The sequence below is a fragment of the Moschus berezovskii genome, chromosome 20 (genome assembly GCF_049115385.1).
Source record: "Moschus berezovskii isolate FMDL1 chromosome 20, NW_MosBer_1.0, whole genome shotgun sequence".
Taxonomy (NCBI): Eukaryota; Metazoa; Chordata; class Mammalia; order Artiodactyla; family Moschidae; genus Moschus; species Moschus berezovskii.
Window position 1 is genome coordinate 37423532 of NC_142479.1, and position 27931 is coordinate 37451462.

General features: G+C 53.4%; 3 protein-coding genes across 4 annotated transcripts in view; 2 read left to right on the forward strand and 1 right to left on the reverse strand.

Annotated features, from left to right (window-relative positions):
* PITPNM3 (PITPNM family member 3) overlaps positions 1-4558 on the forward strand; it is a 97789-nt gene extending 93231 nt beyond the window's left edge. Inside the window, exon 20 of the mRNA XM_055404177.2 lies at positions 359-4558. Within this exon, the coding sequence (XP_055260152.1) occupies positions 359-661 (303 nt within the window). The 3' untranslated portion in view covers positions 662-4558. The remainder of the gene's footprint in view (positions 1-358) is intronic.
* Positions 4559-5167: 609 nt separating this feature from the next.
* Positions 5168-9472, reverse strand: PIMREG (PICALM interacting mitotic regulator). 2 transcript variants are annotated; one of them, XM_055396299.2, is made up of 6 exons: positions 9336-9472; positions 8471-8800; positions 7039-7334; positions 6450-6545; positions 5779-5825; positions 5256-5384 (listed from the first exon to the last, which is right to left on the reverse strand). In XM_055396299.2, the coding sequence occupies exons 2-5, from the start codon at positions 8762-8764 to the stop codon at positions 5792-5794; spliced, it is 720 nt and encodes a 239-aa protein (XP_055252274.1). In that variant the 5' UTR covers positions 8765-8800; positions 9336-9472; the 3' UTR covers positions 5256-5384; positions 5779-5791. The 2 variants fall into 2 exon arrangements, with proteins under 2 accessions (XP_055252267.1, XP_055252274.1); XM_055396292.2 differs by lacking the exon at positions 5779-5825 and having other exon boundaries at positions 5168-5384.
* Positions 9473-15109: 5637 nt separating this feature from the next.
* Positions 15110-23704, forward strand: AIPL1 (AIP like 1 HSP90 co-chaperone). The gene is made up of 6 exons (XM_055396317.2): positions 15110-15397; positions 16149-16328; positions 20999-21187; positions 22213-22389; positions 22496-22637; positions 23502-23704. The coding sequence occupies exons 1-6, from the start codon at positions 15110-15112 to the stop codon at positions 23702-23704; spliced, it is 1179 nt and encodes a 392-aa protein (XP_055252292.2).
* Positions 23705-27931: the final 4227 nt, after the last annotated feature.

The following is a 27931-nucleotide window of genomic DNA, read 5'->3' on the forward strand; positions in this document are numbered from 1 at the left end:
GGATTGGCCAGGAGGGCCACTGTGGAGGCCAGGAAAACATTAATGAAGTTCTCAGGGGTAGAATCTCCAGGAGGGGAGAGAGAGACTTACCTTTGGGGGAACTTAGTGAAAGTGACAAGGATGAGAGAGCTTCACCCCATCAGGAATCCATGGAATCCCAGGTGTGACCCGTGGGTCAGACCAAACCGCTCAGTTGTGCCAAGCCAGGCAGGGAGCCTAGAAGAGTAATGAGCAACCTGGGTCTGGGAGAAGCTGGGTGCTCCAGGGAAGGGGCGATGTTGGGGCTGGTGGGGCAGAGGGAGGAGATAGGACCAGGGCCCGCCCGCCCCCGCTGACCTGACATCTGTCCCCTCCGCAGTTCCTGAGCGAGGGCTATGCCGCGCACTTGGCGGCGCTGGAGGCCGGTCACCGCTCGCGCCCCAAAAAGAACAGCTCGCGCATGATCCTACGCAAGGGCAGCTTCGGCCTCCACGCGCAGCCCGAGTTCCTGCGGAAGCGCAACCACCTGCGCCGGACCATGTCGGTGCAGCAGCCCGACCCGCCCGCCAACCCCAAGCCCGAGCGGGCCCAGAGCCAGCCCGAGTCCGACAAGGACCACGAGCGGCCCCTGCCCGCGCTCAGCTGGGCGCGCGGGCCCCCCAAGTTCGAGTCGGTGCCCTGAGGGCCGGGCGGTGCAGCAGAGCAGGGCGTGGGGGGCCCACCAGGGCTGCCTGCGGGGACGGGAGGGGCTGCCTTGTCCCCGGCAGACACAGGCTGTTTCCTGCTTTTTCCCTCCCGTGTCTGTCCAGCAAAGTGTCCAACCAGCGAGGCGGGAGGGACCCTGCCTGGCCTTGGCGGGGAGGCTCCCTGGGCAGCAAAGGGGTGAGATCCAGGGGTCTCAATGCAGTCGCTGCTGCTCCCCTACGCCTGCAACACAAGCCCCAGTCAGGGTGGACGTCTGCGTAACCCCCAGGGGAAGGCTTGCCCGGAGCCGGAGTGTTTGACCAAGTCGACCATCTCTCTGAGTTCCGGAGGCTTCGCAGTGATGGTTGGCGGGCCCTAAAGGGAGGCTCTCCCCAATCAGGGACCAACAGCCGCTGCCAAGTGCAGCTTCTTGGTTACCTGCTGGGGTGGGGGTGGGGGGCAAGTGGCGTTTGTGCCCGCCCCCTGGCGACGTCCCAGGTCACCATCCTGGGCCTGGCTCGCCTGTGGCCAAGTGGCCACTTTCTGGGAGTGAGAGGATGTCCAGTAGGTTCATCCCATGTTTGAGATGTCTGTCCACAGACGGTTGGGGGTGGGGTCTGGTGCTGACGGTCTGTCCTCCTGCAGCTGCCTATTGTCCCCCAATTCTTGTCCTGCGTATCCTTGCCTTTCTCCCGGGGCCCTGGAGGACAGTCCCGCCTCTTCCCAGAGTCCTACCTGGTGCCCTGTGCTGTGAGGCTGCGGCCCTGGGCTCTGGCCTAGCTGGGCTGGCTGGGAACCCTTGAGCCTGTTGCTTGCCCTTGCTGGGCCCTGCCTTCCTTCTGTAATTGGAGGAGTCTCCTCAGCTGAGATCGTGGGGTGTTTTTGACTCCTAGGCTGCCCCGCACTTCTGCCCTCTGCAGCTTTTCAGGCCCAAGAGCCCATTAGAGTGCCCAGTGCTCTATACCCTCCCTGCAGACTGAGAGAGGGGCTCTGGGGGCCCATTGCCCCACCACTTCCAAGGAAGCCACTCTGTGGGGGTTGCTGAGAAGGGGAGGTTCCTGCTCCGTGGAGAGGTTTGCTTTGCACTGATGCCCAAACCTGCTGTCCCAGGAACAGAGACATCTCCTGGCAGTCCCTGGCCTGGCTCCTCCTCCCCAGCTCGGCTCAGAGTGATTTCTCCCTTTGACTCCTGGAAGGTAGACAGCTGAGGTCCCAGAGCTCCGGGGGTTCATGTAATTTTGGCTCAAACTGTTGTGTTCTCTGCCCTTTCCCCGGCCACTCAGCTTGGTTTGATGCCCATAACCTCCTCTTGGTTTGACCCTTGAGGTTGGCAGGGCTTGGCTGCCCTGGGGTTCCCTCAGATTCTGCCCAGGCCTTCCTGCTGCTGAGCCCCTGGCTAGGGCATTGGTCTCCTGCACTTCTCCTGCGCCCTGGCCCAGACCCACGCCTGCCCGCGTGGGGTGCTTCCTGGGCCGCCTCTGAGTCCCTCCAGGCTGTCGCTGAGGCTAGTCCAGTTCTTTCAGCCGGGCTCTGTGTCAGGGGCTGGGCAGCCCCAGGGCCCAGATGTCTGTGTGCCCAGCAGGCTCCTGTGTTGCTCAGTGTTGCTTCTGCTGTCTGCCTCTTGCAGCTCCCGTGTGGCCAGTGTCCTTCCCAGTGGCAGCTGCTGGTGGGGGCGACTGGCCCTGCTGTTGTGAATCACCTGGCACGCTCGACGCTCCTCTGGGGCTGGAGGGGTCCAGGCTCCCAGCCCCCATCCCTGCTCTATGAGAACTGTGTCTTCTCCAGCTCCACTTCCAGCGCTGCATCTGCACCCAAACCCAGAGCTGCTGGCAAGTCTGTTGGGGAAGGGTGATCACCCCCAGCTTCTTCTCTGGTCCTGCCTTCTGGTGGTTCATGACAGGCCCATCCCTCCTTTAACATTTCGTCCTTCTTGGCTCTCCATTGGGCACCAGCTCCTATGGCATAGTCACCCCAAAGCCAATCTCTCCCCTCCTTTCCAAAATAGACCCCGAGTTAAACTTGGGCAGACATATTCTGCTTCTCTGAAATCCATCTCCTTTTTGTAGAAGCCACTGATGTATTATTCTCAAGTGATGAAATAATTAGTGTGAGATACTTCTCCCCCAGTAAAAGTACCTCTACCCCCCTTTTTTTTTCTGAGAACCCCAGTCTGGGAGCAAGAGAGGCTGGGACCCTGAAGAATTTGGGGTCTGGGGGAGCAGGGTTCTGTGGTTGTGGGGGTCAGAGCTGGGATGTGAGCCCCAGCAGGAGGGCCTATACCCCTTCCCTTCCAGAGCTCCGGTTTGGGGCCCTGACGACTTGCACCTTGATGTGGAAGGTGTACAGTGAGGTATTCTGAACACAGTGTTTGGGGAGCTGCAGTTGGTGTGTGTGAATGTGCGTCCGTGGGGTTCTGTATAGTGATCAGACTCTTGTCAGTACTGCTTTCATGGCAACTCTGTAACCAATATGCACTTTCTCTGCTAGTGGTTTGTTTGATTTTTGTCCATCCAGTTGAGTTGGAGAACAACAAAGAACCAACTTGTGTTCTCTGGAGGGGTTGCCACTGCCTCTCCTGGAGTAGTTCTGTGACCCCCAATCTGGCTGTTTTCTAGAGAATCCTTCCAGTTCCTGGTGTGCCTGCTCCCAGGGGCTGGGAAACAGATCTTCCCGCCTGACCAAAGCTCCTTGTTTCTTGCGTGGCATGTTTGTTCTTCCTAGTCCGGGGGGCTATCCCGATAGATGGCCTGCCTGCTGCCTTCCTCTGCCTTCGCCCTGTTGGGGGTTCAGGGTGCATCTGTAGCCAGGGCCTGCTCTTCCAGCCTCATGGCATTTTTCTAAAGATCTCAACTCCTCTCTTAGGCTCCGCCACAGATACATTGAAAAAAAAAAAAAGTCGGACTCTTTCATGAATTTGGATAAATGGCCCTCCAGTCTGGGTGCTGGGCCACAGAAAATAAACACTTTTGAACCCCAGTATTCCAGACATTACTGGGGGTGGGCTCTAGGAAAGAGGGGAGGCTGGATCTCATGGTTTTTAAACTGTACTTTTACCACTTTGGAGCCCAGACCCACACCCCAGAAGTGCCCTGCAGATAAAACATGGCGCCAATGTTTCAATGAAAGCCGGACCCTGAGGCATGTGGAAACGGGTCCCCAGGTGGTGCCGGTTTTGCGGGGACACTCACCCACCCTGCCCAGGTGCAGCTCCGCCCGGGACGGGTGCCTTGCCTGCGGAGCCTCAACTTGACCCCGCCTTAAATGACCAACCTTCCTGCCGAATCCCCGGGGGGTTGGGGTGCCAAGTGCTCTGGAAACCTATTCTCTTTTGGTTCAGCCAAAAGAAACGTCCCTTCCCCTTCCCCTGACCCAGGGCATGGGGGAACTTTCTTAAAAATCCTGAGTAGGGTTCAGTCCAAGCGGCGAAGCATGGCCTGGGTCCTTGACTTCTGGCTGAGAAACCAACAGGGTGATTGGGAAAAAAAATCAAGGGTTTGTCCCCCACCCTCATGCATACAAGGAGAGGCAGGTGACATCAAGGAGGGGTGGGACAGTAGGGCGGCTGGCTGGTGGGGACTCCTATCCTCGGACCCCGCCGTCCTTTTCTGTCTGTTTACTCGGTGATGGCAGCCCGTCTGATCTTGTCTGTCTGACTGTTCCTAAGTGTGTAACTTGCAGTATTATTTGTGGTGGATGGTTCTGTGGTGAAAAAGGTTTATTCTATTTCTCATGGCTGCCTTGTACAAAATCCGTTAGAAAAGAAAATGTAAAATATGAGATTTCTAACAAGACAAAAACAGCACTATGAAGTTAAAAAGATTTTTACAACTGGTCTTGATTTTGATGTGAGCTGGTTTTTAACTCTCAAATGTTGTCACTTAAATAAAAACCTTATTTGCCTTTAAAACATGCTTTGCCCTGAACTAAGCCAAGAGACCTTTCCCACTGCTCGTGTTCCCCCTGATCTGGGGGCAGACTGGCTCAGAGTCGGGGTGAGTGACGGTGAGAAAGCCAGGTCCCAGACCTATTGCCCAGAGCGGTGTGGGGGTGGCGTGACAACAAACAGATGCCAACTACAGAAAGAGTCTTTATTATGAAAAACCAGTGTCATCCAGGAAAGCCATACACTGGTTTCTTTCTAATAAAAGGACAAAGCAGATTTCTTAAATAATTCACAAAGGGCAGAAATCGCGATTGAATCGTGTGTGCCCTCTACGCCTGCAGCGCCCTGTGTTGAGAATGAGAATAGGTCCCTGTGGACCCAGGATCTTGGGGTCTGGAAACCTCTCCCGTCCCTCCTTCCGGGGTTCTTGTGTGGGAAGTAGGGCTAAATCTGGGTTCTCAAGAGCCCCCGCACTGGTGATAATATGGTCTGACTCTTTGTAGACCCCACTCCTGGATACATAGCTCAAGCTCTCAAATATTAGCTGCCATCTGCACTTCATGTTACAAACGAAGCAACTGTAAAGCTCATATGCGGGTTGAGTTCCTAAGCCCCAAAGGGATGAAGAAATGGTTCCCCCCACCTCTCTGAGATCTCCCTGAGTTGCTTGCAGGCTGTGGCAGGTGGTCCCCCGCGGGCCGGGAGGTGGCTGAAGCAGGAAAGCAGAGGACCCCAAGCAGCCCCCACCTGGGGCCTTGTGAGTCAGGTCCTTGTTTGTGGCAGCTCAGGGGCACTGCCAGCTCCTGGGTCCTCCAGGAACTCCTGGGAGGTGTGGATCCTGAGTGTGAGGGCATGGTGGTCAGCTATGGCTTGCTTCCTGCAAGACAGAGCTCCTTCACACCCCAGGGGAAATGGGAACACCAGAGACTGCCCCGTCCTCCCCCCGCCCAATGAGGTTCTGGAAGGTGGTTGTGGCTGTTGGGGGTGCCCCGTGTGTGCTCCCTCAGTGATGGGCTCAGTGAGGTTAGCCACAGCCCTGGTTCCCAGCAGATCAGAGGATTTGCATGCTTTCAGCTCTGCAGGGCCCATCAACTCTGCATCTTTTTCCAGCAAAGACTCAGGTCCTTAACATGCCTCCAGATACGCCTACGAGCTCGTGGAGGAAGAGGAGAAGGAGGAGGGAGAAGGGAGAAGAAAGACACTGAGAAAGAGGCTTGGAAGGAGGGCGTTACCTGAAGGGCGCTGTCAGTCTCGGATGAGAGAAACAGTCATGTCGCCACTAGAGATGGGAGAGCAGTGGGGACAGGTGCTGCTGTCTGTCCTGGGTGCTGCAGGCTCTGAGGGACCCTCCCCACCCAGGCTAGACAAGAGCAGACCTAGCAGTGTGGCGGGTACACGGCCCACTTGGCATGTAGTCAGTGCCAACAGGGACCCGCCTCAGAGCCTATGACAGCCACGTACACATGACCCCAGTTAGGGCAGCTCCAGGCCCAGGTGCTGCCCCAGGACAGGGTCCTAAGCAGACAGACCAGGCATTTCACAGCAGCCACATCGCTTTCCCCAGTTCCAGGGTGGGCATGGTGGAGACGAACCATGGACAGTGAGTGGTGGAAGAAGGGTGGATCTTTCAGGAGCCAGGTACCCGGTCACATGTGATGAACACATGTTGGGGCCCAAGGCCCAGGGGGTCACATCCATCCAGGTTTGTCCTTAACTACCACCCCAACATAAGTATTTGATCAAGGAGAAGACCAAGGCATGTTGCAGAGCCTCAGAGAGGGAGAGAGATGGTTAGACTCACACAGCAGGGCAGAATCTGGACAAGAGACCTGCCTGAAAAAGTGGCCTGGCTCGCAGGGGACCCTCCTGGCCATGTCCTGTGAAGCATGGTAAGCTGGCTCACCTGTCCTCCGCTATGATGGCCTCATCTAGCTCTTGGGACACCTTCTGGAGATGCCGGATTCCTGCCCCCACGGGCTCCAGGTCACTGTCAGACTCGCTGGACAGAAGGAAAAGCCATGTGTATCTGTCACTAGCTGAAAATATGTGGCAGCAGCCTATTCTAACCCAGGACTGGGACCTGGTGTACAGGCCCCAGAGATGACCAGTGTGGGCTGGGAACTGATCACCCCAGACCCCCATTCTAGGAAGTGTCATCAGAGAGGTTTGGAGCAGATGGCAGAGAACAGCTGGAGGCCATTGTCAAAGGTAGATGATCCTGCAGATAGGTGAGCCTCCACCCCCCGCCCCTGCCAGCTGGCTTCAAAAACTTTTGGTGGAGCTTGGGTGACTGTGATACTCTTAAAGTTAAGTTTGCCTCTTCCTTTGGCAAGTGGAGAAACTCAGGCCCAGAAGGACCTCCCCAGGTGCCCCATAGTGGGACACAGAGCTGAGCCAGAGCATGGATGTGGCTCAGCTCAGGGTGTCCTGAAGGTGCTCAGCAGCTGCCAGGGCCCAGTTAGTATTTGAGGGGCAGGCACTACCCCACTTACCTAGGGGAGCAGAGGGTCTCTGCTGAGGAGTAGGGGCTCCGGAAGGCAGCCTCCCTTCTGGACCGTCGCCAAGGGTGGGCACGGTGGCCCATCTGGACAGAGAGGCGGTCGTACTCTTTCTCCCAGGGGTCAAGGGTTAAGTGGGCAGGGGCGGCCACAGATAGCCGGGTGCTCCTCTGGCTCAGGCTGCGAGCTGGGGGGCTACTGCCCTTCTGGGCCCCTCTCTTCCTCCTCCTGGCTTTCACCTGGGTTTCCACCAGCCACTTGGTGCCACTTTGGCAGGACTCCTGGATCCTCTGTGACCGGTACATGGAAAAGTCAGTGTGGACAAGCCAGGAGTGAGCCACCCGATTCTTCAGGGCATCCCCAACCCCTCGGTCCACCAGCTGGTCCTACAGATCCAGGCAGCCTTTAGGCTCAGGGTAAGGGATGCGAATGAGTCCATGAGGCCACAGGTCCATGGCAGGGACCCAGCTCAGGCCCCCAGGGATAAGTGCATGGGCAGCAGCAGAACCACTCTGGCTCATGGAGCCTGCATTAGTCTAAATCCAAACCCTCTTTCTGGACAGATTGACCCAGACTCAAAGGGGAAGCCTGGGGGAGACCAGACCTACCCCCAGGAGACAGTGAAATAATTCTAAACATGTTTGGCATACACCCTGCCTTGCTCTCTGTCCTCCAGCCATACCCAGACTAAGTTCCTACCAGTTCTCCAGCATCTTGCTCTCCTTCAACCCTAGGTCTGGACTATTTCACCTGTCTTGTACACTCCTCATACCTCCTCTTTCCTGGGCAAATTCCATGGAGTCATCTCCTCCGGGAAGCCTTCACTGACTAAGCTTGTTTCTGGTGTTCCCCCACCATTAGCCCTTTGCATGCAATTTCCTATCACAGTATAGCTCTATCATCTTGTCTCATGATGTTCTGTTTCCTCCACAACACTGTTTTCATTCACTCATTCAGCTATTTGTTGAAAATCTACTGTATGCCATGGGATTCCCAGATGGCGCTAGTGGTAAAGAAACCGCCTGCCAATGCAGAAGAGATAAGAGACATGGGCTCGATCCCTGGATTGGGAAGGTTCCCTGGAGGAGGGCATGGCAACCCACTCCGGTATTCTTGCCTAGAGAATTCCATGGACAGAGGAGCCTGGCGGGCTACAGTCCATAGAGGTATTCTTGCCTAGAGAATCCTATGGACAGAGGAGCCTGGCGGGCTACAGTCCATGGGGTAACAAAGAGTCAGACACGACTGAAGTGACTTAGCACGTATGCACTACTGTGTACCAGGAATTGTTTGGAGAGCTGGGGACACAGTAATAAATCAAGGACCCTGTGTTCACAGAGTCTATATTCTTGGGGGCTTTTTGGGGGCAGCCATTATTCAGCATCAAGGAAGCCCTACATCCATACCTGGATATGGTCGGCATTACCTGGGACATGGCACCCAAGGTGCTCTTAGCTGAGCGAGCTGCAGCCTGGAGGCCCTGCTGCCCTGGCTCTGGGGTTTCCAGGCGTTTCCAGGAGGGGCCCACCCCGAGGTTGAGGCTGACTGCTCTCAGGGGCAGCCGCCTCTGGAACTGTCTGCACAGTGAGCCCAGGGCCCCGCTGGAGGTGTCCGGGTGGCCGGCTACAGGCTGCAGGGCCTCGCTCTCCTCCAACCGCTCCTGGTTCTGGAGAGACCTCCGACGCAGGGAAGCCCCCACAGCTGGCCACCGAGAAGCCATCTGACTGTTCAAGAGTCTGTTCTGTTCCCACAGACCCTGGGGAGGAGATCAATGGGAGATCAGCAGGGTATCCCCCACCCCAATCCCAGGATCCAGTAAGACACCGGGTACCAGAGGAAGAGATTCCAGTCCTGGGGCCCATGGGTTGGGACGCTTGTCAACCGTGGGTGCAGGAAGGAGGAATTCTTCCTAGAAGTGAGGTCGGCGAGGCCCGGGAGAGGGCAGAGTCTGGACAAGGCCGACCAGCAAGGCGTCCCTTGCTGTGAGTGTCTGAATCAACTGTCTTTTCATCCCAGCCTACTTTCCGTTATCTGCCTCAGGCTGGGAGGGAGGCAGTCAGGACCCGCCGGCCGTCGCTGAGCCTCAGCACTTGGCCCAAGGCTGGACTAGGGACTCTCTGGCGAGCTCGCCCTGACCCAACGCGCGGCGGTGGGCTGACCAGACACCTCGATGTCCATCCGGCTACACCCAGAAGCCCCACATGCCGTGCCCGTCCTAACTGGAGGTCCCCCACCCCACCTGCCCCCGTCCCTTCTGAACAGAACCCCACCACGCCCCGGCCCGCACTCACCCAACAGCTTCCAAGGCTGACCAGACGACGAGCAGAGCTGCTCCTCGCCCATCCAGTCGATTTGAAACACCGCGCGGATCCGCCCCCCTGGTCCTGTCCTCACAGCTGATTGGCTCTGTCGCCGCCTAGCGGCCACGCCAGGGATCCGATTGGCCCCTGCGCTAGCGGCTGTGAATCCTGCTCTCGGATTGGCCCAGCCATCCCCATTCATCCTCTGGAGGCCCGCTGGGCAGTGAGCCGAGCTGAGAGGACCCTTTGTATCTGCGGGTCCCGCCCGAGTTCCCTGCAGAATCCGTAGCCCGCGCCGGCTCAGCCCCGGCGCCACCTACTGACGCTCGGTCTCGGGCACTGGACCCCATCCTTAACTTATAAAGGGTTCTGGCTGGCCTGACTGGGCGGGGCGAGGCGGGGTCCCTGGCTCCTAAGGGTCCCTCCCATCCTGCTTGAAGGTCTCAGTGGTTTTGTCAGAAAGAGCCTGGGCTGGGAACTCGGAGCCTTGGGTTGCTGTGGAAATTTTGTTTCAAACTTACCTTGTGACCCTCTGCCTTCCTGAGACTGCCCTTCAGTTCCCCAAACTTGCCACCCTCACGGTTTCCCAGGAAAACCCATCCTGGAAGAGGGGACAGATTGAGTGCACCGCACCCCCGCAGCCCCCTACCCCCACTCCAAGTACGCCCCCCAACCCTGTCCCACTGATCATCCCCTCTATCCAGCTGAGTGCCTCTCTCCTTCCCTTTAGCATCCAAGCTAAAAAATTCACCATTTAGAGAGCCCCCTCCACACTCCCCCTCAAAGTAGTCCCTACTCCATTTCCTCACTGCCTTCACCACCCTGCTCACATGGAACCCCTCCCCCCACCCCATACACACACCCCCTATTCCTGAGTTTCAACTTATGGGTCCCTTGAAGGTCACTCCTTAACCCCGTTCTTCACCTCTGGGTCATCTCCCCCACACCCTGGTAAAGGGACTCTGGCCGTGGTGCAGTGATTAAAGAATCTGCCTGTCAATGCAGGAGAGGGAGACGTGGGTTCGATCTCTGGGTTGGGAAGATCCCCTGGAGAAGGGAAGGGCAACCCACTCCAGTATTCTTGCCTAGAAAGTTCCACGGACAGAGCAGCCTGGAGGGCTACAGTCTATGGGGTCCTAAAGAGTTGGACTGGAGAAGGAAATGGCAACCCACTCCAGTGTTCTTGCCTGGAGAATCCCATGGACAGAAGAGGCTGGCAGGCTATAGTCTATGGAGTCACAGGAGTGGGACACGACTGAGTTAAGCACAGCACAGAGCTGGACACAGCTGAGCACACACACCCATGCACTGTGCACTCACTGGAAAAGACTCTGATGCTGGGAGGGATTGGGGGCAGGAGGAGAAGGGGACGACAGAGAATGAGATGGCTGGATGGCATCACCAACTCGATGGAGGTGGGTTTGAGTGAACTCCAGGAGTTGGTGATGGACAGGGAGGCCTGGCGTGCTGTGATTCATGGGGTCGCAAAGAGTCGGACACGACTGAGCGACTGAACTGAACTGATGTTCCAAGCACTTTACAGGAGGGACTCAAGAGCTCCTCACTGCAGCCTAGGACTAGATGAGGAAATGGAGGTGTGGGGAGGTCAGGAGGGACCTCAATTTTCCCGTTTATGTGCAGCAAGGATTCAAACTCTGTAACCCTGGGGCCAGGGTCCATGAGCCTCTCCAGTATAGCGCATGGCCTCTCCTCAGCCTGCACCTCTCCCCACAGTTGTATCCAACCGGCACCTGGCTCCCCTTCTCCTCCTGGGTGCTGTGGGCACCTTAAACCAACATGTGCCAACAAGGTCCCGCTGGTGTCGCTCAACCCCCTTTTTCTCCTTCCTCATTCCCCTCACCTGTCCTTCCAATTATGTACTTGTGTCTGATAGATTAAGCCCTGTGCTGACAATGATCCACAAAGGTGAACGAAACAGGTGAACTAACTTGGTGAACTAGCTCAAACCTGGTGTGTGGGAGAGAGACGGACATGGATGAATCAAATAACAAGTCCTCAATTCACCAAAGAGAATTATGACACAAAAATTATGTCACTTAAAGCTGAGAACTACAGAATGAGTTCACCAAGCAAAGTATGTGTGTGTGTGTGTGTGTGTGTGTGTGGGTATTCGGGGGTGGGGATCTTCCTGCACAAAGAACATCATGTTTGGGGGGCCCAGGACCAGGTGAGACACCCCCCAGCACACGTACCTATGTGTAACTGAAACAAAATCTTCCTGAAACAATACTTGACAATGTGTGGGGTGCTTTGACATAATTTCTATTCAGTATTTCATTTTTTGAAAATGCTGGTGACAACTTGCTGCATTCGTTTTTCAGTGGTTCACTAAGAGTTCTGAGCTGTGGTTTGAAAAACCCTGCTCTGTTTTGCATGTCCAACTTCTTCCCTAGTTATTTCCTAAGCATCTGAAGTAGTTGCTCCCACACTTCTGGTATGCTTGTTGAATTTGTTATTGTAATTAGGGAATTTCATTCATTTCCTCTTCCAGTGAAAGATGAAGGGGAAAAGGGTTTTTTTTTTTTTTCTGGAAACTAAGTTGAATGTGCGGGAAAGACTCAGGGAAGATGACGCACTTGGAAACAAAGCCTCTTGAACTGGATTTTCTTTCGCCATTGTCCATCCACACCTGTCTGCCTGTCCCAGTGCCTGGCACATACATCACAGGCATTGATACAATAGCTTATATATGTCGAGCCCTTATATGTGTGTGTTAAGTGCATTTCCTTTTCTTAATCTTCCTTAATCCTCACAGCAACACTATGAAGTAGGAGCTATTTTTATTCCCATTACACATGACAAAACAGAGATTCAGACAGGTGAGGTGTCTCGCCCAAGACAGAACAGAGAGTGGAGCTGCAACTTAAATCCTGGAGATCTGACTCTGAAACCTGAATTCCTAACCTTGGATTCCATGGCCTCATCAAGTGTCAGGATGGAGGCGGTGATGTCCCAGAGGCCCTTCCTGCTTGGAGCTTTTGGTTCCCCTCCCTCAGCTCCATGACTGACAGGGCAGGTGAGGGAGAGCAGTCTCCATGGCAACGAGAGAAGGAAGAAACAATTTCTTCTGAATGAGGAGCCTCTCTCATTGCCTTTCGAGAAGGGTGGATTGTAGGAGTGTAGGAGTGGGAAGGAGAATGTACGGAGGGGAGCAGGCTCCCAGGGAAGGAGTGGTGGGTGCAGGGGCTCTTGGTCCTCCTTGCAAGAAGTAAAAACCAGTCTGTGGTCCCAGGCTGAGGTTTTCTAGGTCCAGCTCCATCCATGACTCTTGGGGAGGAAGTTGGAGGAAGGGAGGGAGCTCCAGCCTTGCCCTGCCCTGAGGGCTCCCTGTCCAACAGAAAACTTTCTCCAGTAAACTTGACCTCCTAGAACTGCCAGTGTGTTGGAAGAAGCAGATGTTAAACTGCGCTAAATGTCATGAATGTGAGATGCTGGGGGATGATGAGAGGATATAAAAGGAACTGGGGGTCGGGGCAGGTTTCCCTTAGCATATGGTGTTTTAGCTGAGGAGTTAGGGGGCAAAACAGAAGAGGTTTTCCAACAGAGGGGTCTATTTTGGGAGGCCAGAGTACCACCAAGTTCCAGGAGCAGAGGAAGGCCAAGCAAGATGGAACGCTAGGGGCTGGGTGGCAGGAGGCAGGGCTGGCAGGATCCCATAGGCCGGGGAAAGAGCTTAGAATTTATCCTAATGGCAGTAGGAAGGCTTTGCTGAATTTTCAGAGAGATCTGGGATCATTAGAGTTCCATTTTTATAAAGCCCATTTGGAGGTTAGTTTGGGGGCCAAGCAGTGACTGGGGTCCATCTAGAGGCTACGGCCTGAGCACCTCTTTCTTCTCAGCAGTGAAACGGAAACCTCTGGCATCAGCTTCAACAGCCCCTTCCCCTCGCATCCCCCAGTCTGACCAACCATGGGCCAAATCTGTGAGCTGGACCCTTAGGTATTTTAGCAAACAGTGTGTGCCCTTTTTTCCCGACTGTGTTGCTTGGCATGCATTCTCTTAGTTTCTCAAGGGACCAAACTTGTGCCCCCTCAAGTGGAAGCGTGGAGTCCCCACCACTGGACAATGGGGAAATCCTCATGTGTGCCTTTCAACTCTGCAAAACAGCTGAAACAGGAAGAGAGCGAGCAGTGCGAGACCCGGTTAGAGTTTTTCCTTCTGTTGTGAATATCAGGGACGGAAAATGCCTAAAATGTAAAGCCTAGTAACACGAATACTTATAAACCCCACCCCCATGTAGCCATCAGCTGGGTGAAGAAACAGTGCTGCTGAGGCCCCAGAAGCAACCCCTGCCCCTGCTCTCTGGCCTCCCTCCCTTGACTTTTACAGAAATCTCTTTGATTTTCCTTTGTAGTTTTACCATCTAAATACCCAGCTCACCTCCTTTGCAGGCGGACTGCTTTAGGTTGCTGTGTAGCTGCAGAAAGAATGGAACAGAAAAGAAGGGCCACTGCCTTACCCCCACCCCACCTTAACTCCTGCTCCTAGAGGAGGATGAAGCTGGGCCCACGGGAGGAGGGGAGGTTCTGAGCACTGAGGGACGGGCTCTGGAGGGGTGACTGGGCTGCCCCAGGCTGGGTTCATGGCCCAGACCAGCTGGCCCAGGTTTGGCCTCTTGTGTGCCAGTGGTTTCTCACGGCAGTCAAAACTTTTAGGGGTGCTGGGTTTTTTGGGTCCCACTCACTCTCTAGGGAGAGGCTTCTCAATTTCATAGAGAGAGGGAGGCGGGAGAGGTTGATTCTCCCATTTGGGAGAAAAGAAGACAGGATGGGTGATACCCAAGGCCACATGGTCAGAGAATAAGAGGCGGGATCAACCCTCTGGACGCAGCTCTTGGGCTCCTAATGCAATGTTCTCATCTCTCCCTGTGGCAGGATCCCGTGTCCCATCTTCCTGTAACCTGTCAGCCTCTGGTCAAGAAGAGAAAGCTTTTTGCTGCTCCGGGTCCTCTCACCCTCAAGGCCTCAGGGAGCCAAGGCATAAGAACTTAAGTTGACCACAAGGTGGCGCCAAACACCAAGTCTTCACATCATTTCTCTCTTAAATCCTAAATGCTGGGAATAAGCTCTGTCTGGGTTCCAGGGCACAGGGCTGAGACCCTCCCAAGGGAACGAGAGCGCCCACTGCCCCCAGCCAGACCTTGTAGGGGAGACTGGAGCGGGGCTGGTGGGGGTGGCTCAACTTCCTCCAAACCTGGCCCCCTTCTCTTTTAGGGCCCTCCAAGCCTGGTGGCTCAGAAGGTAAAGAATCCGCCCGCCACACGGGAGACCTGGGTTTGATCCCTGGGTTGGGAAGACCCCCTGGAGGAGGAAATGGCAGCCCACTTCAGTATTCTTGCCTGGAGAAACCCCATGGACAGAGGAGCCTGGTGGGCTATAGTCCAGAGGGTCGCAAAGAGTCAGACACAACCGAGTGACCAAGAACAGCACACCAGCCAGAAACCTGCCTGCCCTTCCCTCTGGCCACGATGTTATATCCTCTGGTGGGCAGATCTTGGGGAGGAGAGGGAGATAGGAAAGGGGAAAGTAGGACTGCAAAGGCTGCAAGGCCCCGGCCTGGGCTCCAAAGAGACCAAGAGTCTGAGACAGGGTCCCAAGTTCAGACAGGGCAGAGGGGGTTTTTGGTCCCCTGTCCTTTCCTTCTGGCCTGAGCCCTCTCCTGTGCTCACTCCTGACCCCCTGTCTTCTTTAAGAAAGCTCCAGCTGGGTGGGGGGACAGAACAGAAGCTGACGCGGTACTGGTGGATGTCAGGCAGGATCCCTGACTCCCTGCTAGACGCAGAGGCTGGGGCAGAACCCAGGCTGCCAGGAGTGGCCCCACCTGATTCCTCTTGTTCACACCCCGCCCAGCAGGGCAAATCCCCACCTCTCAGCCCTAAATGCCTTCCGCTAGCAGATTATCTCAGCTGGGCTGAACATCTCCCTGCACCTGGAGCCATGGACGCCACTCTGCTCCTGAATGTGGAAGGGATCAAGAAAACCATTCTGCACGGGGGCACAGGAGATCTCCCCAACTTCATCACTGGAGCCCGAGTGAGTGGGTCCCGCCCCCCTCCCACCAGGCCAGATAAAAGCCCCTAAGGCAGCCTTCTGCATTCTAGCTGGGTCACAGGGCACTGCAAACACCCTTCTTCTGCTTTGCCAACAAATGGCCACGAGGTCCTTCCTGGAATTATCAACCCCCATCCCCGCCCTGGGTGTCTGCGTAGCTCTGGCTTGATGCCCATTCCCCGGGTTTTTTTTTTTTTGTAATATTTATCTATTTGGCAGTACTGGGTCTTAGTTGCAGCATGTGAACTGTTAGTTGTGGCATGTCCGATCTAGTTCCCTGAGCAGGGATTGAACCCAGGCCCCCCGCACTGGGAGGGTGGAGTCTTAGCCACTGGACCGCTAGGGAAGTCCCTTAAGTGTTTTTGACACTTTTCAAATTAATCTTCAGTGTGGAGTGAGGGTGGGGCTTTGGGAATTTTCTGAAGTCCCGAATGCTGAGTGAGAAGGAAGGGCATGCAGGGTCAGGGTGTTTGTCCGGGAGTCTCTGGTGGGCTTCCTGGATGACGGAGTGTCTGGGTCAGTGGCCTCAGATCTAGGGTGTACTGAAGGAAGGACCTCCTGGCCTACAGAGCTGTCTAGGGTGGGATGGGGTCCTTTAGGAGGGGCAGCACCAGCTGGGTGCGGGTGCTGGGGGGAGTCGAGTGAGGATGGCCCAGGGAGTCGGAGACATGGGTGGCTTCTGGGGGGCCTTGGGAGGTGGGTCTTGATCAGGGTCCACTCTCTTGGTGACCAGGTGACCTTTCATTTCCGAACCATGAAATGTGACGAGGAGCGAACGGTGATAGACGACAGCAAGCAGGTGGGCCACCCCATGCACATCATCATTGGGAACATGTTCAAGCTGGAGGTCTGGGAGATCTTGCTGACGTCCATGCGGGTCAGCGAGGTGGCCGAGTTCTGGTGCGACACCATTGTAAGTAGGCCCCACCCATTCGCCACCCGCGCTGTGCTCCAGGAAAGTGAGGGTAAAGCGAAACCCTTCAGGGAGACCTCTGCCTTCTCCTTCTCAGCCACTGTAAAGATGAAGGTTGCTGTTGTTTAGTTGCTCAGTCGTGTCCGACTCCTTTGCAACCCTGTGAACTCCATGAGCCCACCAGCCTCCTCTGTCCATGGAATTTCCAGACAAGTATACTGGAGTGGGTTGCCATTTCCTTCTCCAGGGGGTCTTCTTGACCCAGGGATCAAACCCATGTCTCCTGCATTGGCAGGTGGATTCTTTACCACTGAGCCACCAGGGAAGTCCAAAGGTAGAGATGGATTCCCCCATAAGAACAGGTGCTGCTAAAATGACAATCAGTGTCAAGGCTGGCTGGTAGGATATGGGAGCAGGGCCCGCCTCACAGCCCTCACTTTTGTGCAGGATTATTGGATCCTGGAGACTTTTGGCCACATGTCACTTTTCTGCCCTCCTCTCCATTCCTACTGACATCACAAGCTTGTTTTCTCATGTAGGCACTCTTAACAATCACCTGGAGAAGGCAGTCTTCTTGACCCATGACCCAAATAGAAATGGCAAAGCTGACTTACCTTTAGACAAACATTTCTTGTGGAAACTTTAAAACTTATACAAAAGTCGACAAAAAGTATAATCAAATTCCAAATATGCATCATCCTGTGTCGGGCACCATCAATCCATGGGCAGTCTTACTTCATCTAAGTCCATCCACTTTCCTTCTTTATCCCATATGGTTAGAGCACATTTCAGACACCGTATCGGTTCATCTGTAAATACTATAATCTGTATCCTTCTCTAAAAAGAAAGGTATTAAAAATATAACATCAATATCCTTATCATATATTTTTTAATTCAACAATTTCTTAATGATATCTAATATCCAGTAACTGTTCACATTTTGGGCTTCCCTGGTTGCTTAGATGGTAAAGAATCCGCCTGTAATGCAAGAGACACTGTGTGACCCTGGGGAAGTCCCTTTGCCCTGCTAGGACTCTATTTCCTCATGTAGAAATGAACAAATCCTCATTTTAGGGGGTGGTTGTAAGGATTACATGATATTACATATACTAGGGCAAACCATGGTATGGTGCAATTGAGAAGTGGGAGCTATTATTTTGACTAAGAAGCATTTTAGAGACTAACGTTCACTGATGAGGAAGTATAAGACTCAGAGAAGCAAAGTAGTTTGCTCTGAGTCAAACCATCTCGGAAACAGGATCGGGGTGGATCCCTGGTTCCCTCTTTGTACAGTATCCCTTTCTGGCTGCTATGGCTATTAGACAGGCTGCAATGCCGCTCTCTACCACTAGAGGTCCCAACCAAGGATTTATTCATTTCCTCATCACTTAGCAAATTTTCCAGGTGGCTCAGATGGTAAAGAAACCACCTGCCAACGCAGGAGACTTTGCTTACAAAGCTCCTGTGCTTTTTCTAGACCCATATGTGCTTGTCATTTAGGCCATATGTGAGACAAGCTTGGTCACCAACAAAGGCCCCTTCTCCATAGAATGCATGTTTCCTAATGTAGGAGTGTAGAGTGCAGAGAGCTGTCAATAAATTCTCGATTGGTTGATTGATCTGTTGTTTGCAGAACCACAAACTGCTGTTATCCCTGTAATGTGGGCATGGTTCTTGGTTCCCTGGGGGGCCTGTGTTCTTTCGGCTACATCATGCACATGAGTGCCCTGCCCATCTCACAGGCTAGTCATTTTTACGCCACAAAGATCACTGGTTTTTCCAATAGCCCCACCCCCATCTCTTCCCAGTTCACAGCTGCTATGATTTCACACATCCACATGCACATGTATACACACACACACACACACTTCCCAGAGTCATTTTGTTGTAACTGTTGTTTACTCACTAAGAAGTGTCTGACACTTTTGAGACCCCATGGACTGTAGGTCTCCAGGCTCCTCTGTCTATGGGATTTCCCAGGCAAGAATACTGGAGTGGGTTGCCATTTCCTTCTCCAGGAGATCTTCCCAACCCGGGGATTGAACCTGTGTCTCCTGCAATGGCAGGTGGATTCTTTATACCACTGAGCCACTGGGGCAGCCCAGAGTTACGTACTCACCTACATATTCATCTTTTATCCACTTTCCTATCCATTCACTCACTAAGGCATCAATTCATCCATCCTTCCCTTCAACCAGTTATTCACAATCCATTCTTTCATTACTAAGCATCCAGCCATCATCTATCTGTATGCCTGTCTATCTGAAAACATTCAGTGGACACCAGGCTTGGCCTGTGCTAGGTGTCAGGAATGAAACAGGCAAAGTCCCCATCTCTCAAAGAACTTGAATTCTGGACAAGGAGCAGACACCTAGGTAATTACAATGCAGGGCAGGTGGCACCACGATATAAATGAGGACAGAGGATTTTAGAGCCATGGGAGGGGAGTGACTAACTGCTTGAGGATCATAGCAGGAACTTCTTTAAGAAAATGACATTGATCTGGGTGTTGAAGGATGAATAGGAGTTCACCAGGCTTAGAAGTGGGGAGTGAGGTAGCATCCAGGCCAGGAAGTGTGAAGAGGCAGGGGTGGTCAGGGGCTCTGGGAGCTTCTGCCCTGAATTGCAGTGCCTCTCCCCCACCAACCCTGGGAGCACACTGTTCTCTATGCTGAATTTTCTGCTGGTGCCCAGTCCAGTGAGGCCAGAGGTTGTGTGTGTGTGCGTGTGTGTGTGTGTGCATGTGTATGCTCAGTTGCTCAGTCATGTCCAACTCTTTGCAACCCTATGGACTGTAACCCACCAGGCTCCTCTGTCCATGGAATTTTCCAGGCAAGAATACTGGAGCATTGCCATTCCCTACTCCAGGAGATCTTCCTGACCCAGGGTTTGAACTCGTGTCTCTTGAGTCTCCTGCATTGGCAGGCACATTTTTTACCACTGAGCTGCCGGGGAAACCCAAGGCCAGGGGTTAAAAATGCAAATTCCACAGGGGCCAGGGACCCTGGGTGACTGAAGGTTATCTGCTCCATTCACAGGGGCAGATCCTCCTTATCTCCAACTGGGATGGCTGCTGTGTGAAAGGGGCCGGTCTGGTGTGGCCGGATAGTCTGAGTTTCGGACACAAACCAGAAATTTTCATTAGTCTGTAAACTCTCTCAGTGCTTAAGTATTGGCGATTCATTAACACAAATCCCCCACCATGGGGAGGATGAAACGAAATCAATCTGGGAGTTGAATGTGGCCTCCCGAGTGCCAGCTTGTAATCTCCAGATAGTAATAGATAGAGCCCCTCAGACAGAACCAGGCTGTGGCCTTGAAGTCCCAGAAAGGGGCATGGTCCTGGGATCCCCAGGCCAATCTCAGTGGAGGTGTTGTGGAGACGGGTGTGGAGTTCTGGCCTCTATACTTTTTCCTGGGATTTCTGCCCACTCCTGGTGGCATCCCACAGCCCAGCGTGCTGACTAGCATCCTGGTGGCGCTAGAGTGCTACTGGTCTGAGGTCGCAGCCTTGGTCTGAGGTCATGTGCAACCAACTGCACAGCTGCGGGGTCGGCACTAACCGCTGACTTTCTGGGGAGCTGGCGGTTGCTGTGCGTGGGCCAGGAGTGAGTCCTCCCTGCAGCAAGCTGTTCCCGGGGGCCCCTCCCTCCCTTCTTCCAGGCTTAATCTCAACAGGCTTAACTGCCATCTGGTCATCTCGCTCATGACGACACCGAAGCTACTCTGGGCTAATCCTGGCTGATGGGTTGGGGCGGGGTGACCTTCATGCTCTTACTGGTGACTTGGAGACCAAGCTGAACTGTTCCTGCACCTTCACTTTCCTGGGGTGTGTCTTTACTGGAGTTGCCATGCAGGAGGCTGAGACGGGCCATCTGAGGACCCGTTCCCAGGAGAGCAGTTCTTGGAGTTTGTCTGTGGGGCATCCAAGCTCACTGAGGACAAGCAGCTGACTTTCCTAGCCCATCTTCACCCCCCGAGGGTGGCCACCCCAGTTCCTGTGCTGGGTAAGGTTGTAATAAGCTGGCCTTACCTCAGCACCATCTCATTTAACCCCTGCACCAGCCCCACTACCGGACTGGTGCAATGCAGGGGTCAGGAACTCAAGGGGCTGCAGTGATCCAAGCTCGCTGCCAATCAGCAGTGCCATCAAGACATCAACCTGGCCCTCAAGGACTTGGAACCCTGGTCCTTCCACTACTTTCACAAGCTCCCCTCCCTGTGAGTCACAGGCTCCACGGACTCGGAGTTTCCTTGGGAGAGAAACCTGTCAGAGTCGACCACAGGGGCTGGCACGAGGCAGCCTAGCACTGAGGCTACAGCATGGACCCCGGAGCTGGGTTTGCGTCCTGACTCTGTCATTTGCTAGCTGTGTGACCTTAAACAAATCACCTACCCTCTCTGGGCTCTAGTTCCCACATCTATAAAATAGGGAGAATAACAGTGCCCCTCTCACAGGGTCATCTTAGGGATTAAAAGTCCTAACAGGTGTAGAGCACTCTGCATACAGGCAGCTGCAGTGATCAGATGAGCTGTAACAGCCATGGGACAGGTGTGTGTGTGGGGGTAGAGGTCCTGCCCTGGTGGGGGGGCGCCCAGAGTGGGGCTCTTTGGGGCCCAGCTGACTCTGAGCAGACAGCCTGATACCATCCATCCACCTTTCCCCACAGCACACAGGGGTCTACCCCATCCTGTCCCGGAGCCTGCGGCAGATGGCGGAGGGTAAGGACCCCACGGAGTGGCATGTGCACACGTGTGGCTTGGCCAACATGTTCGCTTACCACACGCTGGGTTATGAGGACCTGGATGAGCTGCAGAAGGAGCCTCAGCCACTGATCTTCAGAATCGAGCTGCTGCAGGTGCGACCCTGGGGTGTGGGCGGTGTGGTAGGGATGGTCCCTGCATCAGAGAACAACTGGGGCCAGGGGGCATCAAGGGAGCCCAGTCCCTCGGGTCACTGGACATCACCCAGATCCTACTTAAAAACCAGAAAGGGTTCCTAAACCACGGGAGAACTGGAATTGGACCCTCCCACTCCACCAAAAAAAGCATCCTTTGCCTTTTCCAAAGGAAAAGCCCCTTTGAGACCTATTTAAAAAATGCTATTCTTTTGCTTTTTGGAGGCATTTTATTTCTATTAGTTATCTACTGCCTTTTCCCCTCAAAAGTTTAGAATTATATTCTCAGCCCCAGTACCTGTGGTTTGTGGGTTCCGATCTGGTTCTCCAGTAGTGGGCGAACTGCATGGAACCATCCATACCGTCTCCCTCAGACCTCAGTGTGACTGATGGCCCCTGTCTGTGGGGGTAGTGGGAGAGCATCAAACCAGAGCAGGACTCAGCTAATGGCCAAGGTTGAGGTTCAGCTCGAGGGTTACATGGGCTACAAATAAATAAGAGAATTGCATCAACAAGGGGCCTTTTCAGGATCTGCTTGAACAGTTGCACAGCTTGTGCACTGCACAAGAGCATCGCCTCTAAGGTGCTCATTGGAGACAATATATAATTGTGATTTTATAATGATAATTTTCCAGTAGATGGCAATAAAGTGTCTTGTTCTAACAAAATGAGTGTCATGGCAATTTTCTGAATATTATCAGTAAAGTGTGTTGACAAATTACCTTTTCTTACTTTGCACAAAGGCTCTGATTTAGGGTAAAGCCATAGTGGTGGGGAGGCGGCACTTGCTTCCTTTCCCTGTTTACCTGTGCTTGGCCAGCAAGCATGGTTCTGCCCACCAGTCCTCACTGTGGAAAATGCAGAGCTGACTTTAGTGAGATGTTCTGGGTCCACTGTCTCTGGCCCCCTGCAGGGGAAAGGGCCTGCCCTACTGGGCTGCGGGCACCCAGGGTCCCTGCGTCACTGACCTGCAGCTCTTGGAGCAGGTCGAGGCCCCCAGCCAGTACCAGAGGGAGACCTGGAACCTGAGTAACCATGAGAAGATGCAGGCGGTGCCCGTCCTCCATGGAGAAGGAAACCGGCTCTTCAAGCTGGGCCGCTACGAGGAGGCCTCCAACAAGTACCAGGAAGCCATCGTCTGCCTGAGGAACCTGCAGACCAAGGTGAGAGGTTGCCTGCTAGTGGGGATGGGGAGTGGGGTGCGCTGGCCATGGCCGTGGTGGGGAAGGGTGGGGGTGCGGCGGAAGCTGAGCTTTCTCCACTGGACAGGAGAAACCCTGGGAGGTGCAGTGGCTGAAGCTGGAGAAGATGATCAACACCCTGATCCTGAACTATTGCCAGTGTCTGCTGAAGAAGGAGGAGTACTACGAGGTGCTGGAACACACTAGTGACATCCTCCGGCACCACCCAGGTGCGCGGGGCCGGGCGAGATGGGCTAGGTGGTGTGGGTGGCTCAGACGTCCAATCCCGCCCATGGGTCCAAAGTCACATGCACAGACTTTCGTAGCTATCTCTCCTGACTCGGTCAAGACATCAAATTTTCCACCCAGTAGGGTTTCCCCAAGCCTATAACGGTATCACAGGTGATGGATGAACGGTGCTTTGTGGTGTTGTGGGAGGTTATTTTATTTTACAGTGAATTAGGACAAATAAAAGTCACCAAACCTGTGTGGAGCAGTCAATGGGTTTTAAAAGGGGCGGGGGGCAATCAGTATAGAGAACAATATTGAGCACATCCTAGTAAACTCCAGGAGTTGGTGATGGACTGGGAGGTCTGGCGTGCTGCAAATCATTGGGTCGCAAAGAGTCAGACACGACAGCGATTGAACTGAATTGAACTGAGTATCTGTGGTGCGGGGATAGGGCGATATTTGTGAAGACGATGTTTGAAGAACGTTACAGGATCACTTACCTTGCGCCACACAATTCTCTGCATTTCCTACATTTAATTCTTATACCGACCGTAAGAGACAGGTTTAGGGATAGGACCTGGAGCTTGCATCATTTGGGGAGCCTCTATAAGAAAAGACTTAAAAAGTTGTGAATGTAAAATTAGTTACCGGGTCTTGGAAGTGTCCGCGGGAGGGGAGTGGGTACTGCGATTATTATCGTCATCTGTATTTTATAGTGGAGGGACCAGGCTCCGGAGGTACAGAGAGGTTAAAGGTCTTCATGGCCATGGCCAAGGTTGCGCTAGCTGGTGAAGCCCAGCCGCGTGTCGGGTGAGGGCTGCCTCCCGGGCCAGGCGGCGGATACAGCAGGATCTTCCCCACAGGCATCGTGAAGGCCTACTACGTGCGGGCCCGGGCTCATGCCGAGGTGTGGAATGAGGCGGAGGCCAAGGCGGACCTGGAGAAAGTGCTGGAGCTGGAGCCGTCCATGCGGAAGGCGGTGCAGAGGGAGCTGAGGCTGCTGGAGAACCGCCTGGAGGAGAAACGCGAGGAGGAGCGACTGCGCTGCCGGAACATGCTGGGCTAGTGCGCAGGCGCCAAGCCTCCTGCCTCCGCCCCCCTCACCTCCACCCCCCGCCCCCGCCTGCACCCGCCCCTCCCTCCACCCTCCCCATCCCGCCATCTCACTGTCCCCCTGCACGCCCAGTCCGACAGCAGGGTACTGGACATTTCTAGTCAGGATTTTGGTGTCAGTTTTTCAACTTTTAAATTAATTAAAAAACCCAAAATAATGCGTGTCAACTGACTAAAAATGCACAACCTAGAAGTTGAGAATTGTGTTATATTCAGCGGACTTTCTAAGGACTCACGCGCCAGAAGACAGCCTCTCAGATAGCTCTTAGGGACTGCTCCTAAGAGGTAAGGGAGGAACCAAGAGACACGAGCGTCTGCAGCAAAGACGAGGTACTGGGAACTTCAAAAGACTGATGTTAACTAAAGAAAGCCAGATATCTCAAGTTAACAAGTTTGGTACTTTTCTATGTATAGGAAGATGCAAGAGTCTGGACTCCTTAAAATCATTCCTTCGAGATGCACTTAATTTCACAGGCGCAGTATCCTGCTTTCCTCCATCCTGAATCCCCTGTGGCTGCACACTGGGGTCGGCTGCAGTGCTGAGGGCTTGGCAGCCAGCAGTCCGTTTGTCTCCATCTTTAGTTCCTTCAGGGCTCACTGTTCAGGTAGCTGTAGTGTCTTCTGGTTGCAACATCTTATGTTGACTGATATGGCAAACAACATTTTTTACTGACACATGACCTGAGTTTAAAAAGAAAAACCCAAAGGGCACAGAAGAGCTTATGAATGAAAGTGAAATTTCCTGCCCAACCCCCTCATCCCTTACAGCCAGCAATTTTAATGGACCCTGGTTTTTTTTTTTTTTTGCTATTTTGGTAGTTTTCTCTGTCTCTGAATAATAGGTGTAAATCAGTTTCCCCACATGTCCTTTTTACCCCATGTTAGTGAAAACTGCAGAGAAGGCAATGGCAAGCCACTCCAGTACTCTTGCCTAGAAAATCCCATGGATGGAGGAGCCTGGTAGGCTGCAGTCCATGGGGTCGCTAAGAGTCGGACACAACTGAACGACTTCACTTTCACTTTTCACTTTCATGCATTGGAGAAGGAAATGGCAACCCACTCCAGTGTTCTTGCCTGGAGAATCCCAGGGACGGGGGAGCCTGGTGGGCTTCCGTCTATGGGGTCGCACAGAGTCGGACACGACTGAAGTGACCTAGCAGCAGCAGTAGCAGTGAAAAGTGAGAATTGAATGCTTTGATGCTCTTGGATCCCTTCTTTCCTTCCCCTTCTAATTTTGGGGAGTTATATTGCTAGTTCTTTGGTTACTTTTGTAACTTGGTACACTTCATCTAGAGCTCTCCACTGGGCTGCAGGGATTCTCCTATAGGATGAGGGTGGCAGTGCTGCAACCTCCTCTCCTATCTCCCACTTCTTCCCTCACTGATCTGATGTACCTTTACTCTCCCATCATCATGGATGTTAACATCTCCGTTATGTCACCAAATTAAGTCTTCTGTGCTTTGTCCACTGGTTGACTCTGAACTTTGAAAATCAATAGACATCAATTACATGAATATGGCTGTGCATGAATATGGCTGTACAATGTGATTGCATTTATTTGTGGTTCTGAATTCAGGACCTCTGGACCACCAGAGGGCTTCCCAGGTGGCTCAGACAGTAAAACGAGGATATTCCTGGTTTCAGGGGTGGCAGCGTCTATTTTAACATGGGAAATTTTTTCCTTTTCTTCCCTTTTATGGCACTGGGAAGATTTGAGGTTTAAGTCCTTCACTGTGGAGGAAAAAGGTCAACCAATTTTTGGTTGATTCAGGCTCAGTGTCTGATGGGCTGCCAGGTATACTGTCTAAAAACCAGGTGGAGATTTTAGAGGCGGTCAGAGGAAGGGGACATTATGACCCACAGAAGCTGGAAGGAAGGAACGTCCTAGGCTGGAAAGAAGGCTCTGAGCTAGAGAAGGAGGAGTAGGGTGGAGGCTGGGAGTTGGCAGCAGAAGGGACCTTCACCAGCTCCTGACTGGGCTGGAAGAAAGGCCTGGGTGGGATCTGGGCAGAGTCTCAGAGGCGGCTCAGAACAGATGAAGAGCCTGGCAGAGGCATTATTTGAGGACACACACTGTGGCCTGTAGGCTTCCTAGCCTCCTGTCTTGTCTGTCTTCTGTGTGCAGTGTCCCCATCGCTGTCCCCTTTTCCTGGGGACAGTGAGGGTCTCAATTCATCTATGGTCCTCCCACCTGGACTGATGCCTGGATGTGTCACAGGACCTTGTGTGGTCTGGTCCAAAGCATCCTGGGTGGAAGTCTCCCCTCCTGATGCCCCAGGACATTTGCAAGTCCAAGAAAAAGGAATAGGCATAGGACTCCCAAGAAGTGTGGTGGGAGACACCTTGGCATTAGTACTTGAGGGGGTGTTGAACTCAAACAACTGGGGACCCCGGTGCCTCCCTGAAAAACTGGAGCAGCTGTTAGGGACATTTCTGCTACAAAAGCCCAGGCAATTCCTTCTCACACACCATCTAATGGATTAAAATCAGGCCACATTTTGGTTCATGACTTTCAAAGCCGGCTTTTGTCCAGCCTCATCTGCGCTCAGCCTCTTTTTAAATTGGGAGCACGATTCATAATCAGCCTTTAACATACCTTCCGGTTTACTCAGCCTCTTAATTGTGGTTTTTGCACTGTCTCTCCCGTCTTTCCTGTTCCAGCCCTCTTGGCGCCTTCTCAGTAGACTTCCCGCTGCTAATTTCTGCCTTGCAAAGCACACTTATTTGCGTGCTTCTTTTGGGTGAATACGTGTGTGTGTGGTGGGGGGAAGGGACAGGGACACATTATCTTCTTGTTACTATCATCCAAAGGCAGCACATGGGAAAACATTACCACTTTCCAGAATCCACAGCATCTCATGCTTCAGCTTACTAGTGCTGGAGAGGTGGAAAGCAGAGATTGGGAAAGCTGACTCTGTGCCCCACAGCAGGCAGCCTCCCCATCCAGGCCTTTGGTCCTTGCACTTGCTTCCTTGTGCCTCCAAGGAGGTCTTGGCTGGCCAGGTCTAGGTGGACGGATGCAGGAGATTGCAGGGGCATCTCCTGAGGGTCCCTTTTCACAGTTTCCAAGGGATCTCACTGGAAAGCTTTGTTCTTTAGCAGCCAGCAGGGGGCAGCAGAGAACATATTGTAGTTTCTGGTCCAGCAAGTGGACTTCCCAGAGAAAGCTTAGAGCTCTGGAGGTGGCAGCTCTCCACCGACCCTAACCACCCCCGCTCCTACAGGGTCAGGCTGGCTGGTGACAGGGAATAGGTGTTTTGAACCATAGAAATCAGCCTGCCAGTAGACTCGGGCCTCAGTCTCACTGTCTTGTACTGATGGGGAAATGGAAGCTCAGGGAAGGCCAGAAACTTTGTAGATTCAACTTCAAAGCTGGGGAAGATCTGGGGTTAGCATCCAAGTTTCCCGGCCTCTGGGCTGGGCCTTTTTGTTCTGCATCATGTTGCCTTTCTCACCAGACAGTCCATATGAGGGTTTGATGTATTTTTTTTTTAAATGAAAGGAGAAAAATATGACACTTCTATTAGAGAGCAACCCAGAGCAGGTCTTCAGGCTTAGTTTGGGAGCAGCGGTGGAGTCAGATTTGTTCTCTATTACACCCGCTCTGAGCTGCTCCCTCCCTCTGAGAATCATTACTGCTTAACCAAGGCATTCTCTCCCAGGCATGCACCACCCTCCTGACCTCTGTCTACCTGGGGCTGACATGGATCCAAGACCAGAGAGTGATCCGAGAGGGTGGCAGAGGGCTGTGGGCTGGGCAGAGGGACCCCTGGGTATTGTGCAGGTATATTAGGTTTCTATTGCTGCTGTAGCTGATTACCACAAACAATGACCTAAAACAGCACAGATTTATTCCATTACAATTCTGGAGGTCAGAAGTCCTAAAATGGGTCAGCAGGGTTGTTTTCTGTCTGGAGGCTCCAGGGGAGAATCTGTTTCCTTATCTTTTTTAGCTTCTAGATCCCCCGAATGCCTTGGCTTGTGGCCCCATCCTCCGTCTCCAAAGCCAGCAGTGAGCTTCTTTTACTCTCTCTCTCTTGATGTCCCTTTACTTCCATTATCACATACCCTCTGTTTGTGAACCCTCTGCCTCCCTCTTACGAGCATCCTTGTGAATGCATTGGGCTCAGTTGGATCAAGTTCCGGGAGATGGTGAAGGACAGGAAGCCTGGAGTGCTGC

What these genes read in the sequence shown, in the direction of transcription:
- PIMREG (XM_055396292.2), bottom strand. Translation starts at nt 8,764, where the DNA reads ATGGCTTCTCGGTGGCCAGCTGTGGGGGCTTCCCTGCGTCGGAGGTCT. An exon ending in CCTTGGGTGCCATGTCCCAG is followed by an intron (nt 7,335 to 8,470) that starts GTAATGCCGACC and finishes TACCGGTCACAG; the next exon opens with AGGATCCAGGAGTCCTGCCA. An exon ending in GCCATCATAGCGGAGGACAG is followed by an intron (nt 5,385 to 6,449) that starts GTGAGCCAGCTT and finishes CCTCACACTCAG; the next exon opens with GATCCACACCTCCCAGGAGT.
- AIPL1 (XM_055396317.2), top strand. Translation starts at nt 15,110, where the DNA reads ATGTCAGGCAGGATCCCTGACTCCCTGCTAGACGCAGAGGCTGGGGCA. An exon ending in ACTTCATCACTGGAGCCCGA is followed by an intron (nt 15,398 to 16,148) that starts GTGAGTGGGTCC and finishes CTTGGTGACCAG; the next exon opens with GTGACCTTTCATTTCCGAAC. An exon ending in TCAGAATCGAGCTGCTGCAG is followed by an intron (nt 21,188 to 22,212) that starts GTGCGACCCTGG and finishes CTCTTGGAGCAG; the next exon opens with GTCGAGGCCCCCAGCCAGTA.